Source organism: Neofelis nebulosa, chromosome 10, assembly GCF_028018385.1.
Source record: "Neofelis nebulosa isolate mNeoNeb1 chromosome 10, mNeoNeb1.pri, whole genome shotgun sequence".
Taxonomy (NCBI): Eukaryota; Metazoa; Chordata; class Mammalia; order Carnivora; family Felidae; genus Neofelis; species Neofelis nebulosa.
The window spans coordinates 38941889-38957097 of record NC_080791.1 but is presented as its reverse complement, the minus strand read 5'-3'; the positions used below and the strand labels follow the sequence as shown (position 1 = coordinate 38957097).

Below are 15209 nucleotides of genomic sequence, written 5' to 3'. Positions count from 1 at the left end.
TTCCCTATGTCTGTCTCTTCCCCCTTCCTTCTCTTGTTCCCTCCTTCCTTTTCCCATCTTAAGTTGGAATATGGACAGAAAAAGCAGTGCTTGCCTTCATAGGGCCCTCTGCCAGAGAATGGAACAGGTCAGATTATAAAAAAGGATTAAAAAAAAAGAAAGAGTGCTCTTTGGCAAAATGGGGGAAACAGATGTTCAGGGGTGATGTTGCTGTCCCTAGCTGCTGCCTGCGGAAACACACTCCTTAAAGGCTTGCTAGTTATGGACGTTCGTCATGGCACACATGTGTGGTCAGTTTCATGTCAAATATGCATGTGTATTTATCTCTGCTTAATTTGTCTCTCTCTGTGACCTCTGTACCCCCAAATCCAGAGTTGGCAAGATCACTGACCACCTGGTAGCAAGATTTATTTTCAAACTCAGAGGTTTGGGAACCGTGGACACTATAGCTGCTTTCAGGTCACTGTTTAACAGTAAACACTTGATGGAAACCTCAGGTTTTTAGGAGAAGAGGGAAGGACCTGTGGGTGCAGAACCTGGTCTGAAATGAACGCTACAGAAAGTTTGGGGTTGGAGGGGAGCTGAATGATGAAAGTCTACTGCTGAGATTTGTAACCTGCCAGGGCATTTGTGTTTCTGTCTCTCACACTGTTCGTTGGCTCTTGACCAAAAAGAAAAGTCCATTATTGTAGCTTTTGTGGTTGTCCAGCCAGAGAACTTGAGACTATCTCCTTAGCAAAAAAATATTTCCCTTTTGGCTCTAAGAGCCATTTTCCCCCCACTCTCAAAAGAGGGATTCCAGATTCCAAACATTTGCTATGGACTAAGGAGTATTCCAGGTGATTTTTTGTCCTGTGGGACCCTTGTGTGGGTTAACCTCATGTGACCACCTGCTTCCTTCACCTCCAGTGGTTCTCCTGGTCGTATAGGAATATAACGAGATCAAATGAGTTAGCACATCTAAAACACTTAAGGCAGTGCCTGACAAATGACCAGCATTTAATAAATGTTGCTCTTTTTTGCTGCCTCTGCCGTACCCCCATTTCCCTCATCACTTTCAGGTATATCTTCCTTCTGAACTCCATTCTGTTTCTCCTCTCTTATTCTGCTCATCTAGTGACAGTGAAAGAAGATAAAAGGGAAAACAATCAACCACAAAAGTATAAAGTTAAAGCCACCACAAGCTCAAACAGTGCCTTTGAGCAAATTAGAAAAAACTAACCCCTCCAAGTAGCTGAAGAGCAGAGCCAGTATTCCCAATTTAGTGGGCAGAGTGAAAGCTGGATTTCAGCCCTCCACCTCTGCCTCATTCACTCCCTCAGCCCACCCTTGTGCAGTGAACAGCCCACACAACGGAACATGGTAGCCCGGATTCCACACTCCCAGTGTGACCTTCTCATGGATATTTCTTTCTTTTTCTGGGAAGTCTTCCAGTGTTGTTTACATACTAAAAAGACTAAATTCTCCTTTGATGAATTCTTTAAGAATAAGTCTCCCCCAAATTATTTACACGATGGGGTTTATTTTTCCCAAGTTCGGATCTCCTGAATAAAAACTATATCTAAAATGTGCAACACTTATGCTAGGGGTTAACCAAAATTTATTTACTCCGGTTCAAATGACAGCTTTAAATGCACTATAATAGGGTCTCCTGACTCAGTGACTCAGTCAGTTAGGCATTGACTCATGATCAGGCCCTGATCTCACGGTTCATGAGATCGAGTCCCGCATGGGGCTCTGTGTGGATAGAGTGCAGTCTGCTTGGGATTCTCTCTCTGCCCTTCCTCCACTTCCCCCACTTGCACTCATGCTTGCACACTCTCTCTCTTCTCCCTCAAAATAAGTAAACATTTTTTAAAACTGCACTATATTAAAGGGAGCTGATGTCTGTTGAGTGCTTTCCATGTATTAGGTATCTTGCTAAGACATTTATGTCAGCCATCTTAAAACAATCCTGAGAGGCAGGTACTATTATTTCCCTCCTTTAACAGATAGGGAACAGAAGCTTAGACAAGTTCAATAACTTGTCACATCACACCTGGTGAGTGGTAGAAACCAGAGCCTGAGTCCGGCTCTGTTGTTTACTGCTAAGGTTCTTACCCACCGCCTTCAATCCCAGAGTAAGCTATAAGATCCCAGACTTCTGATTCTCAGTGGCAGATCCATGGCAGAACTGTGATTTGCACCTCGGTCTATCTGACTGTAAACATACGGGCTTCCCTGGTTTATAATACTGCCTACAACTTGCTACACACTGCAGGCTACGCCTGGGGACACGAGGGGGAAATGACACAATCCTTCCCTCAAAGAAGTGATGATCTAAGTGGGGGAGAAAACCCAATTAACAGAAAATTCACAGTGTGGAGTTCTGGCTCCTCCAAGCCCATGGGTACTTACTGACTGGGGAGCTTGAGCAGGTTATCTACATTCTCTAGGCCTCAGTTTACTCATCTGTGACATGGGAGTGCAAAATACCGGCTTCATAGGCTAATTGGGAGGGATTAAATAAGATAGTGTATGCAAAGTACTTAGCACATAGTCGGCACTCTGTGTGTGGTTGTAATTATTATTATTACGGTAAGTAGGAAAAGGGAAGTACACAAGGAGAGCATGGGACCCTGGGGAAGAGGAATCTGACTCAGTCATGGGGGTTGAGGGGAGGCCAACCAGGCTTCCTGGAAGAGATCCGTTCTTCACAGCAGGATCTCCTAGAGCAATGGTACCGGGCATGAACAGCGTCACATCTGCCTTAGAATAACGAGCCAGCCACAGTCCGCTCCTCCTGTAGGGATCGCGTTCCAGAGTGCTGGGTAACAGACAGCGGATGAACGAAGCTGAATCTTCTCCCTCATCCCAGCCTGAGGTTTAGCGTGGACACTCTACAGAGTAGGACTGGAACCCCATCCACTCCTTCCGCAAATGTGTGCATGTCCTGATGCCTCATGGAGTCTGTCCCGCTCTCAAAAGGCTCTTACGTTTGGCTCTGTGGGGCTCAGCTAACACCAGGTTCATGTGAATTTCACTCCTTTTGTGATTCTTCGCATCATTATTGCTTTTTACCACCATCACCTCCTTGGTGCCGACATCTGCACTGTTTACCAAATGAGAGACTGAAGAATCCTCTAAGGCAGATACAGAGACATAACCCAGGGTAGGTAGGGATTTGTCAGAATTAGCAAACAAGAACATAAGATCCCCACTTACATTTAATTTTAGGTAAACAGAATATGATTTTAAAAGTATATGCGTGTCCTCTGCAATATTTGAGACATACTATACTGGACAAATTCTGCTGCTTTCCTGAGGTTCAAATCCGACTGGTGTCACGTGTTTTATCTGGCAGCTCTAGGTGTGGGAGCAGCGTCTGGGGACACTCTGTTCTTTGCATTGGATTTTAGCTTGCTCTGGTAGGAGGTGTGATAAAACACAGCTCAGCTCCTATCACCAGGTACTCAATCCCCATGGGACTCCACTTAGGGGCTTCCATCAATGAGGCCTGATTGCTGATGTCTGAGTTGTTTTATCACCTCAATTAGAAAAGGATGTTTTGGAAATTAATCCTACAGTAGAAAACCTAAACAACTTCAGGGACTGGATGCGTGCTCCGTCTGTGTAATATATCAACACAGAGCAACTCCTTCTCCTAGAGAGGCTGGATGGCGTCTGCAGTCTGGGTGTTAAGGTTTTGATGTTCGCCATTCTCTCTTGTAACAGAAGCTCAGGTCCGATCTCATTCCCTTTTGGAGAGTCAGCAGATCTTAGTGTCCACACAGGAGTAAGACCCAGGGCCCTCCTTCTGTAATGCATCGTCACTCAGCCTGTGTTAGATCATCGCCAGAGGGGTGATATAGGTGTGGGGGTCCCACCACCTGAGAAAATCTGGTTTCTTTTGCTTTGTGGTGAGCATTATGCTAACAGCTTCCTTGGAGGGAGTGAAAACCTGATTTTCTGCCTCTTGCACCTAGTGGTCTGTGTTTTGTCGTCTAGAGTTTTCAACGTTTTTTCCTACTGTGACCCAGTATCAGGATACATTTTACATTTAGACTCACACATACAAATGTTTGTACCTTAATATTCTCCATGCAAGGTAATGTCCTGAATACTCTCTGGCTTCTCCATTCCATCCTGTGCGACATCTGCTGAGTGCTTTCTAGTGGCGGAAGGTTTCACTGTAACCTGGCTTTGAAGGGCAGCGAGGTGCATTGCCTCACATACAGCCTGAGCAGTGCAGACCCCTTGACCTCAACCTCCCATCCATGTTAGATCACTCCATTCATCAATACTCATTGTGTGTATACTTACTGAATATTCGTAATTTACCTAAAATACCGACTCTAGCCCATTTTTTTTCATTTGGTCTGTAATCTGGAGGTATTTTCCCTAATTGTGGCAGAGGGGGCTCCAATTAAGATGCCCTGGATCTTAAGATTTCCTGGATCTACCAATGAAATATTCCCAAACTCAAGAAACGTAAACGAAAAGAAACTGTGTGTCTAGCACAACAAAAATGAAATCTCCTCTTCAAATGACCGTATTTTGAAAGAAAATGGATGACGGGTTAGTAATAACAAGCTAAGAATTACGGAGTATGTGCCGTTTGCTAGGCAAGGGGCTGAGAGTTTTACAGTTTACATGCAACTGACTCATGGATTTCTCATAACACTTTGAGGTGGATGCTATTGTAATTACTACTTATTAAAAGAAGAAACACTGAACTTTCATGAAGTCAAGTAATTTTAGTTCAAGACAGAACGCTGGGTTTTGATCGTTCTTTTACAACAGGCAAGAGGCCTGTTCCCTCATTTAGGCTGGGATTCGGAGTGCATAGAGACATGGGGCCCCAGAGGTCTGAGACCAGTGGCTCTCAAAGTGTGGTCCACAGACCAGCAGCATCAGCATCATCTGGGAACTTGTTAGAAGTGCAATTCTTGGGCCCACCCTGACCTACTGAATCAGAATATGCGGGGTGGGACCCAGCAGTCTGTTTTAACAAGCTCTTCAGGTGATTAAGCTAAAAGTTCAGATCCACTGCCCTGCTGGCACTGAGGATCCTGGGTCTGTCCCCATTTTCAGCGGGATTCAGTCGAAGCCTCTGGAGAGACAGCACCTCTCGTGCAGATACTGTGACCAAATACACAGACCGTGGATTTCACTTTCAGGTTATTTCCATTTGTTTTTTTCCTTATTGTTTGTCCCAAGTTGTTCATTTTCTGATGTTCCTTGTCTCTCTCCCACTTAAGCTGAAACTCATATTGTACATACCTTATGTCCTAAAGGTTGAAGAGCAAGGTACTCTTCGCAGACACTGGGTGAGGGAGACTGGTGACATTCCTATGGAACTCTTCCAGGGCCCGTCCCTACAGGCCCTCTCCTCCCTTTGTCTCCTTCCCGTCCTTCCTCTCACTGAGCTCTTCTCTGCTTCCGCTTCCGAACCAGCCGGGGCGCTCCCCGTCTCTTCTGCCACCACCTTGGAGATGCCTTCCCTTTCCAGCCCTCTAAGTAGCCACCTTCTCCCTCGCTAGCCTCTGTTACTGTGCCCCACTCCCATTCTTCATCACACATAGACCAGTGTGTAAGTACAGATGTATTTGTATACACGTTAGTAGGACAGAGCCCATACCGCAGTCTTCACGCACCCAGCAGAGTGTGGCTTATTAGTCAATGCGATCAACAATAGGTTTTGAATGAACAAACGAATGAACGCACCATAGCAGCTCTCAGTGGCTTGGCCTTCTGTCAAACGCTTGTGCGATTTCAGTTAATCCTTTCAGTTGGTCCTTCTGTTAAGGTGTTAATTGTTTCTAGTTATTTCTAATTATTTCCCTTTCTACCTTCAACTTTTCTAAAGACTCTGTTCTGCTTAGTGTGATACTGGCTTTATCGCGGACACACACAAAATACTCTCTGAGTTCTGGATGGATAACTTATCAGGTAAGATGTGAATTTTAGGGGCACCTGGGTGGCTCAGTTGGCTGAGCGTCCAGCTCTTGATCTCAGCTCAGGTCGTGATCTCACGGTTCGGGGGATTCAGCCCTGTGTTAGGTTCTGCACTGAAAGCAAGGAGCCTGCTTGGGATTCTCTCTCAATCTCTCACTCTCTCTCTGCCCTTCCCCTGCTTATGCTCTCTCTGTCTCTCTTTCTCTGTCTCAAAAATAAATAAACTTAAAAAAAGATGTGAGTTTTAACTTTCCACCACGTCTGATTTCATGCTGTAGAATGATATTTGTTTCCTAAATTGAACCACCCAGAATGGCTGAAGCCATTAGGAATGGTGAGAGCATCCATACTTCTCTGTCTTTGGCATTTAAAGTAAAAGGCATGCCATCTTGAGTGCATATTCTAGAAGGAAAAGAACCAGAACTGCTGTATGGGTTGTGGAGGGACCATCCTTCTCGCTATCGTTTGTAGCTAAGGACGTGTTTGCAGAATAAAACACCCAAACATCCTTTTCAGAATGGTGACTACATACCATCTGGAAGACAGACATTATGACCTAAGTTATCTCTAGTTACTCTCACAATCCTTGTTTTTACTAGTGATTTTATGTTGCTGTCGTTTTAGAAACTCAGTATGATTCCAGTTTTAGGGGGGAAACATCCCAAATGTGTCTACATCATCATTGGAAATAGAGAAAAACATAACTAGTTTCTTGTTCATGAAAAGAGGAAAAGGAAGAAATTGCCATATTATGATATGTTCATTGGATGAACAGAACTGAGGCTGCCTCCTATTCGTCTGAAGTTGGATTCCCCCAACAATTCAACAGAATGATCGATACGGTTAGAAGCTTGGGAGCCTGAAAACTGGGCACCATTAGTTACTCAACTCATTCAGTGGTTTCTTAACTGGGGGCAATTTTACCCCACCGGAGACATTTGGCAATGAGTGGAGACATTATTAGCTGCCACCACCTGGGGGGAGGTGTGGTTGCTCCTGGCATCTGCAGAGCAGAGGCCAGGGATGCTGCTAGAAACACCCTACAATGCCCAGAACAGCCTTTAACAACAAAGACTTATTGGGTCCAAAATGTCGGTAGCACTGCCCCTGAGAAACCCTGGAAAAAACCCCAACCAACCAAAAAGTATGAGCTTTCATACTCCTAAGATTTCTATACTAAGCGTAGCGATTAATAATTAAAATGATTACTATTCATTAAATACCTGCTACTTGCCAGCCTCTTTATAAAGAATTCCTAGCTACTGAGTCAGGATCTGACCCCAGGTTTGTTTGAGGCCACTGTCTCCATTCTTCCTCCTTAGCTATTTCGTGGAAGTGCATTTTCCCTGGACATGCTTGTTGTGTTTTATATGGATCAAATTATGTGTTTAGCGCATACTCACTAGTATACTCACAGGAGAAAGCCACGGGCAAGAAGAGACTGGTGTCATTATGGGTGGTGAAGCTAAAAGCATCCAGACAGACAGGCCTCAGATCTGTAACTTACTAAACGAGCCTAACGCCCAGGTAGGATGACAGTACAGAGCCTGGCCCTTAGTAGGTACTTAATAAATATTTGTAGGGAAATTTTTTCATCATCAGCAGAGTCCTTGGGTAAGCTTCAAATGGAGCAGGGCTTCCAAATGACCTGTTCTGTTACATAACGTTGAGTTTCTCCGAGGAGCCGTTCCCTCATCTCTAAGGCACCTGGTATTCCCAGAACTTCAGAGGTGCTTCAGCTTGTGTATCTTCCTCTTCTTTGTTCTTCGCTCTTCCATTCTTCGTCAGTCTGGCCTGGCAGGGGCTCATCCCTTGACCCCTCCCTGTCTGCACACAATATTCCTCTGCCCCTCTACTTGAGGCCCTCCCAACAGTCTCCTTATTTTGCTCCTGCCAACAGTTTGCAAGATGGGGGCAGGGCAAGTGTCAGAATCTCTGGAGGAAGCCTGTGCCATGTGAAAAAGCTTATTCGAGAACATGATTTTATATTTGGAAACAAGCAGGGGAAAAAATTACAACTATTGTCTTCGTAAAACAGAGAACTGAAAGAAAAGCTTGGAAGAAATCCTCTTGCCTGGCGATAATATGGCGATTATCAGATCTGGGGGTGGGGGCATGACCATTTATGTTTATGAAAAGAGGAAGAGGTTCAAAGGAAAGGTGCTGGGAAGCACGACAGTGTGTGCTTTCCTCTCCTGTGTCCATAACTATGTTAGTAGTGTCGTCGTTCTCAGCACTTGGATTTCTCCGAACCCACCCTTTGCCTACTGTACAGAATCAAGTCACTCCATTGTGCTCCCATAATGCTTTACTTTTATCCCCTAATATGTCACCCATCATCCTTTACCTTTATCATACTAAGCTCTGATGTAGTGGTGCATGCTTCTGAAGGAGAACCATGAGAGTACCATGACCCCAAGGAGCCAGTCGGAGACCATTGTTCATGGCCCTCAAACTTCAGTGTGCCGGGCATTAGAGTGAATTCTAGGACGTCACCCTTGGAGATCCTGAATCTCTAGAATTTGGAGGTGGGGGGCATCAGAAATTTAAATGTATACATCTCTGGTTTATAAGTCACACCTTGGGAAGTACTACAGAACTTGGGCTTAAAAAATGTCCTTACATGTTCTGCAAGCAAAACAAGCATTTTGCTAAGGACAGCCTGGCTACATTCAGCCATTGGTTTGTGCACTCACCAGGCACTGATTGAGAACTGTGGAATGTAGCGTCATCTGTTGTAGGGGATGCTGTGCAGTAGCGGTCTCTTTTGTGGTCATGACCACTCTCCTTTTGCCGTCTGTTGTTTCCCTGCGAGTAAGCTCAGGACCATTTGTGGGGCACATCCTAGCCAACGTGGTAGTTGACAAGGACTTTAAAGGGTGTTTGGAGGGTGCAGAGAAGAAGCGTGAGGGGAATGGAGGTTTGCATTTTAATAGAGAATTTCAATTCCTTGGTATTTCAAATCACTGGAGGAAAAGAAGAAGGGTTTCTTTTCCTGAATTTCTTTTTTTTTAAAATTTTTTTTTTTTTTTTTAACGTTTATTTATTTTTGAGACAGAGAGAGAGAGACAGAGCATGAACGGGGGAGGAGCAGAGAGAGAGGGAGACACAGAATCGGAAGCAGGCTCCAGGCTCTGGGCCATCAGCCCAGAGCCCGACGCGGGGCTCGAACTCACGGACCGCGAGATCGTGACCTGGCTGAAGTCGGACGCTTAACCGACTGCGCCACCCAGGCGCCCCATCTTTTCCTGAATTCCTATTGTGTGTCCAGCCCTTGACATGTATTACCTAATTTATTTAAAATATATATATTTTTTTAGTATTTATTTATTTCTTGGGAGGCAGAGAGACAGAGTGCAAGCAGGGGAGGGGCAGAGAGAGAGGGAGACACGGAATCTGAAGCAGGCTCCAGGCTCTGAGATGTCAGCACAGAGCCTGACGTGGGGCTTGAACCCACGAAATGCAGGATCATGACCTGGGCTAAAGTCGGACGCCTAACTGACTGAGCCACCCAGGCGCCCCCATGTATTACCTAATTTAATCCTCATAATCAGCCAATGAGGGAAGTGTAATTATTCCCATTTTACAGAGGAGGAAGCTGAGGCTCATGTTATGTTACTCTCCCTAGCTGGAAATAGGTGGACACAGGACTAGAACTCGGGACTCACTCTAAAGACCGTGTTTATTCTCCTCTCCCTGGATGCCTCTGTCACCTCATTCTTCTGGCAGTCTCTGTACTGGTCTGGAACATCCCAGTACGTGCCCTGTTTGGAGTTAAAGACTGTCCTTTGAGTTGTCCCTAAGAGTGCTGAAATTGTTCCATCGCCTTCTTAACTTTCCTAGGGGTGAGTAAAAGACAACTGGGTCACTTTAGAAAGAACGCTGACCTTTAAGTGGGTATACAGATCCAAAGAAAATACAGACGCCTCCTGGTTTGCAACCTTACTGCGAGTAAAGCTGCCTTCAGTTTTTCTTCAGGTTTTGTTGTCGATATACCTTGTTTCTATTTGCTCCCAACCACATGTAGGAATCTGCAGCCAAATCTAGTGTAAAATGTTATTGACGGCCTCTTGCTACTCAAATTTAAGTCTTTTTCTCCGGGCTTAGTTCCTGAACAACAGATTCAGCTATGTCTATGTTTTTCATATTTGATATGGAAGATTATTCATTTTTTGTATCTGATGTGGCGATTATTAATCGTTGAGGAAATTAAGGTGCATGGAGGGGACAAATTGGCCTGCCATGCATTTGACCCTGGTATTATTACTTGGTATCAATTTGAAGAGCCCAGGCTGGGTCCAGTCACTCCAGTCAGCAGATTGTTGAGCCCACAAGTGGTGGCCTGCCATTCCATGGGAAGTCTGGGAATCTGTAGCCCTTGATAGAGGGGCCATCTCACAACTTCCTCTGGCTTCCATCCTTCCAACCTTCCCACGCTTCTACTTGTCCAGCCTTTCCTCTTCTTCCTCCTCCTTTCCCTATTTTTTGCCCTGGACATTGTCCAAGTAAACCGATCTTCATAGCTTCATTTCTGTTTTTCTCTACACCTCTGTTCTCCGCTTCTTCCCCAGTTTCTTGTTCCATATTTCCTCTTGCCCAGAGGACAGTAAGTGTTTGAACATCTTTCTCAAACCAGTCCCCCCTCCTAACTCGGCTTCTCCCAGCATTCGTCCAATGACCCATTGGCCATTCTTCCTATGACCCAGGCTCAAAACCTGGGTTAACTTGCTTACTTTGTTCTTCCTCCTATCTAGTCACTGGAAAAAGTAAAATCTTGCTTCAAAGATTTGGTATCTTCCCTGTATTTGGAATCTTCAAAGACTTGGTATCTACATGGTATCTCTTTCTTCCTTTCCATCCCCTTTGCTCCAGCTTCACATGTCATTGATTCCTGTAACCATTTCCCAGATTGGCTCCCTATTTCACAGGGCTATCGAAGGGTTGCTGGAATTAATAACAGCAAGTATATGTTCAGCACTTCTATGCATTATGCTAAGTAGTTTACATTTGTTACTTCATTCCATCCTTACTGCCACCGTGTGATGGCTATTTCTATTGCCTTGCAAATGAAACTGAAGTTTGTGAAGTAAATGACTTGCCCAAGGTCACACAGCAAGCACGTGAGCTATAACTCAACCCATATCTGTTTTGCTCCAGTGGATGCTTATAACTATTGAATTTTGCTGCCTCCTAGGGTATAGTGTGTTATCTAATGGGGGCGATTAGTGTTAGCTTCCTTCCTTCTTTCCCTCCCTTTTCCATCTATTATCTCTTCCTCAGACTATACTAAATTCCTACACATGCTACCTCTGTTAGAAACCCACCACCCTTCAAGGCTCTCCTTTCTCCTGCACGTAGTCAGTTTTCTCCACACTTTTCAGGCTTCTCCAGTGCTTTCCGGTTTTCTGGTTGCGTATCTTATCTAAATAAATCCTTAAAAGGCCGGTTAGCTGTTGTTTCTTTTTGTTTCATTTATGTGCTATCAAGTTCTGGGATAGCTGACTTTAAACGAAGTAGGTATTTGGTAAATGATTGTTAACCTACTGCATTTGGGTTTTATCTTGAAAGTAGAGGTTAGTGAGCCATCAGAGGAATCAGAAGAATAGTCTGGAATCAGGATATATAATCCACCAGAATTGACTGGAAGGGTAGGGCTGCTCCAGACTAATTGGGTAATTGCCACAATCCAGGCAGGAATCCCGGAAGAAATCCTGGTCTAGTGACAGGGCAAAGAGAGGAGACGCGCGCCAGGTAAGAAGTGTGCTATGCACTGACTGTCCAGGTAACATCTTCCACAACAACTATTCTATTCCCTGGCCTCCCCACCTCCAGAGTAGCAGAGCTAGTCCCTGAGAGTTTCGGAGAAATGTTATGGTCCTGTGGTTCCAGGTCCCCAGATCCAGGCTCCAGAGGTCTGCCCAGAATAACTGAGTGTAATGGGATGGGTGAGTAGGATTTCTTAGTACAGCCTGATTTACGAGGTGTGGCAGAATCGGCACAGTTTTCCAGAGTTACTTTCTGTGCCTCCACCGGGGCAGATAACAGCCTGTGGGTTTGTGACCACAGGATGTACGGTCTGCCAACACATTTACCTTCTGAGGCTGTAAGATCTCTTTTGGCCCTTCTGCCGGTCAACAGAGTCGAATGTAGCTGCTGGCCGCCCAATCCCAGTGCGTGATCGACGCACCAGGGCCTGGGGAATGCACAGAGAATGTGGCCGCTTTTCACCTGGAAATTCCACTTCAGGAGGAAAAAAAAAAAATCCTAAACATAACCTATCTGGACTTTGAGAGCAGACCGGGAAACCGATTTCTGCCCGAGTTGGCCTGGTGGGAAGGAAGAGAAAGCCGAAGGAGGGAGAACTATTGAGTCTGACGTTAATTAAACCGCGGCAGGGAACGCTGCGACGGCGGCTGTCGCCCTCCTAAACTCCGAGGGAGACACGTCAGCTTGAGCTCGGGGCAATTTCAGAGGGCGACGTCCCGGCCCGGGAGGGGTGGCGGGCGGCTGCAGACGGGCTCTAGGGCCCAGCGGCCGGGCGCCGGGGCGGGGGTGGAGTGTAGGGTTACAGTGACGGGCGGGACGACCCTCCCCGGCCCGAGCGCGGGGAGCGGGGAGCCGGGAGCGGGGAGCGCGGGCGGCGGCGGAGCGCGCGGGACGCTCTAGGACCCAGCAGCGGCTGTCGGCTTCGGGGCTGGAGGTGAAGCCCTGGCGTTTCTCTCCTTCCTGTGTGAATGGGGCTGACTGTCGGGCGCCGCTTCCCCGCGCTGCCCCACGCCATGCCCTGCACGCTGCCCGGCGGCCGCCTTCCCCAGCCGCGCCACTGAGCTAGCCATGGTCGCCTCATGTGGAGGGCAAAGTTGCGCCGGGGAACTTGTGAGTCTGCCGTGAAAGGTAACCAGTCCCCGCTCCGGGCGCGGGGAGGGCGCCCCCAAGTCTCCCACGCGAGGGACCCAGCCGACCGGTACTCCTCCACCCCTTGCTGCCCCGGACACGGGGCTCCTTCTCGGGGCCCCGGGGCTGAGATCGGCCCCGCTCCCCAGCGACTCGGGCAGCCGACTGGGCGCCGGTGGCCGGGAGTGTCCGCCACAGCAATCTTGCTCTCCCTTACCCAGATATGGTTTTTTTTTTTTTTTTTTTTTTTTAAAGAAAGAAAGCAGAACTCTGTTCCCGAGCCTCCCTGCAGGCCCCCGGTGCCGGCGGGCCGGATCGCCGCGCCGTCCCGCGCCCCATCCGAGCCCGGGAAGTTGTGTGGGCCCGCCGGGCCGGGGCCCCGGGGTGCGGATGCGCCCCCCGAGGCGAGGCTGGCCTTACCGGAGGGGCGCTGCCATATGGCTGCATTCTCCGAGACGCGCCCGCGCGCGGGTCCCCCGGCCGCCGAGGGAGGGGGCGGAAGCGGGTGGCCGGTGGCCACTACCCTCTGCGCGAGACAAAGGCGCGCGCCAGGGCCCGCCCCACGGGATGCGGCGCCCCGGCGGGACCCGTGCTCCTCGCGGGGAAGTCTCAGCTCTGGCGGGTGGGGGCGGCGAAGGGGTCGCGCCCCAGACCCCGGGGCTCGGATCGCGTTAGCTGCTCCTCCTTTGTTCTCCCCAGACAAGTTTCTTCGACAGAAACTGGGGAGTTAGACTTAGCTCTCCCTTGCTGTTAGTGCTGCCTTGTAAAGAATCTGGTTTCATGGGGGAGAAATTAAACTTTCCAAGTGGAACTGGTTTTTCTTGGAATGTGACATGTGTGGCAGGAGGGAGATTGGCACGTCGGCCGATGACAGCCAAGCGGAGCCGGGCGCCCTGCGCTGGGGCAGGGGCCGAATCTGCTCCGTAGGCTGCAGGGCTGGAGGACCAGGCGGCGGAACGCACGACGCAGCGCGCACCCACCTCCAGGGCCTCAGCCTCCAGGACTGAGCTCGCGGCGACGTTTCCAAGTTTCCCCTTTAGGAGCCCAGGCCGAGAATCCCGGCTCCCCACCCGCAGCTCCCGCGCCGCGCCACGCCACGCCCTGCTCTGTAGTGTGTTGATTGGTGGCTGGCAAGACTTTCCCTTTCCATTTTTGTTTGAAGGTTTTTTGCTATTTTGGCTTGGGTGTTGGTTTACTGTCTTCAGATGGCAAGTGCTTTGGAAAATGCCCGGCTAGTGTACCGGATCACCTACCTGGACTGGGGCTTCAGTAGACGGGCGCCCTGATCGTGCGGCCTCCTGAGGCTTTGCTCTTGGGACGGAACATTTTGTGTCCTTGGTCCCTCATCTCCTTTGCTCAGCCCTGATAAAGTGCGGACATGGTTGCCCATTTCCTTCTTTTGAGGCATGTTAGGAGAATCGAGCTTTTGTACTGCCTATCAAGTCCTTGGTGACTGGCGTGGGTAGGCGGTCGCGAGAGTCAGTTGTGTTACCCAAAGATGCTCTTTGGAACACCCCAAACAATAACGTTACTTGCCATAAGCGAGTAAAACCAGAATAGAGGAATATTAATAGCTACTATTCCAAAAAACTTCCTTCCTTTTCGGGAAGTGAAAAGTCAAGGCTTGAAATGTTGAACAGACATGGGTCGGTCCCTGCCAAACTGACTTAAGATTTCCCCTGGCTGCCCACCACTGCTGGCTGTCCCCCACTGCTGACTGCCCCCTCCCCGTCTCCCCTCCCCCCCCAACCCTGGCTGCCCCCCCCACTCCTGGCTGTCCCCAACTGCTGACTGCCCCCCTACTCCTGGCTGCCCCCCCCCCACTGCTGGCTGTCCCCCACTCCTGGCTGCCCCCCCCCACTCCTAGCTGCCCCCCATTCCTGACTGCCCACGGCTGCTGGACCCCAGTAGCTCTCTGTAGATGTCACATCCAGGGTAAGGATTAAGGGAGCTCTCTGCATTGCAAGTTCTTGAAGAATCTAGACCAATGTGAAATTTATTTCCCAGGATGGGGTTCTGAGCATTGTAGTGCATCTACTACGAGCATTCTTTATGGGAATTGTGTGGTAACAATATTTGAATACATTTTGAGCTGTTTTGCAGAGGAGTAAAGGGTTGGAAACCACTGATTTGACCACAGTGAAGAGGAGGAAGATGTCCAGCAGAGGTTTTAGAGATGCCTCCACTCTCCCTGGTGGGGTCTGGGGGGATGTTTAGTTTTTGGATGGGTATAGTTTGGCTTTTGTGTGATACATTTCTCAAGATAAATAAGGAAACCTGGTAAACCCTGCAAGGGGATAGGAGAGCGAGAAGGTGCTGCACTTATAATTATTCTCCCTCCCTCTTCTTTTTAAAATGCACAGAAGTCTTGGTCTTTT

The 15209-nt window shown here is 48.1% G+C and overlaps 1 protein-coding gene across 12 annotated transcripts in view; it reads left to right on the top strand.

Moving 5' to 3' along the window:
- The window catches only part of AMOTL1 (angiomotin like 1), a 160771-nt gene that overhangs the window by 42159 nt on the left and 103403 nt on the right, over positions 1-15209 (top strand). The window contains exon 1 of one of the 12 annotated variants that reach the window (XM_058687430.1): positions 12541-12831. The exons of the other annotated variants lie outside the window; for them this stretch is intronic. Coding sequence (XP_058543413.1) covers positions 12783-12831 — 49 coding nt within the window. The 5' untranslated portion in view covers positions 12541-12782. Of the gene's footprint in view, positions 1-12540; positions 12832-15209 lie in introns of those variants that run through there. 12 annotated transcript variants of the gene reach the window in all.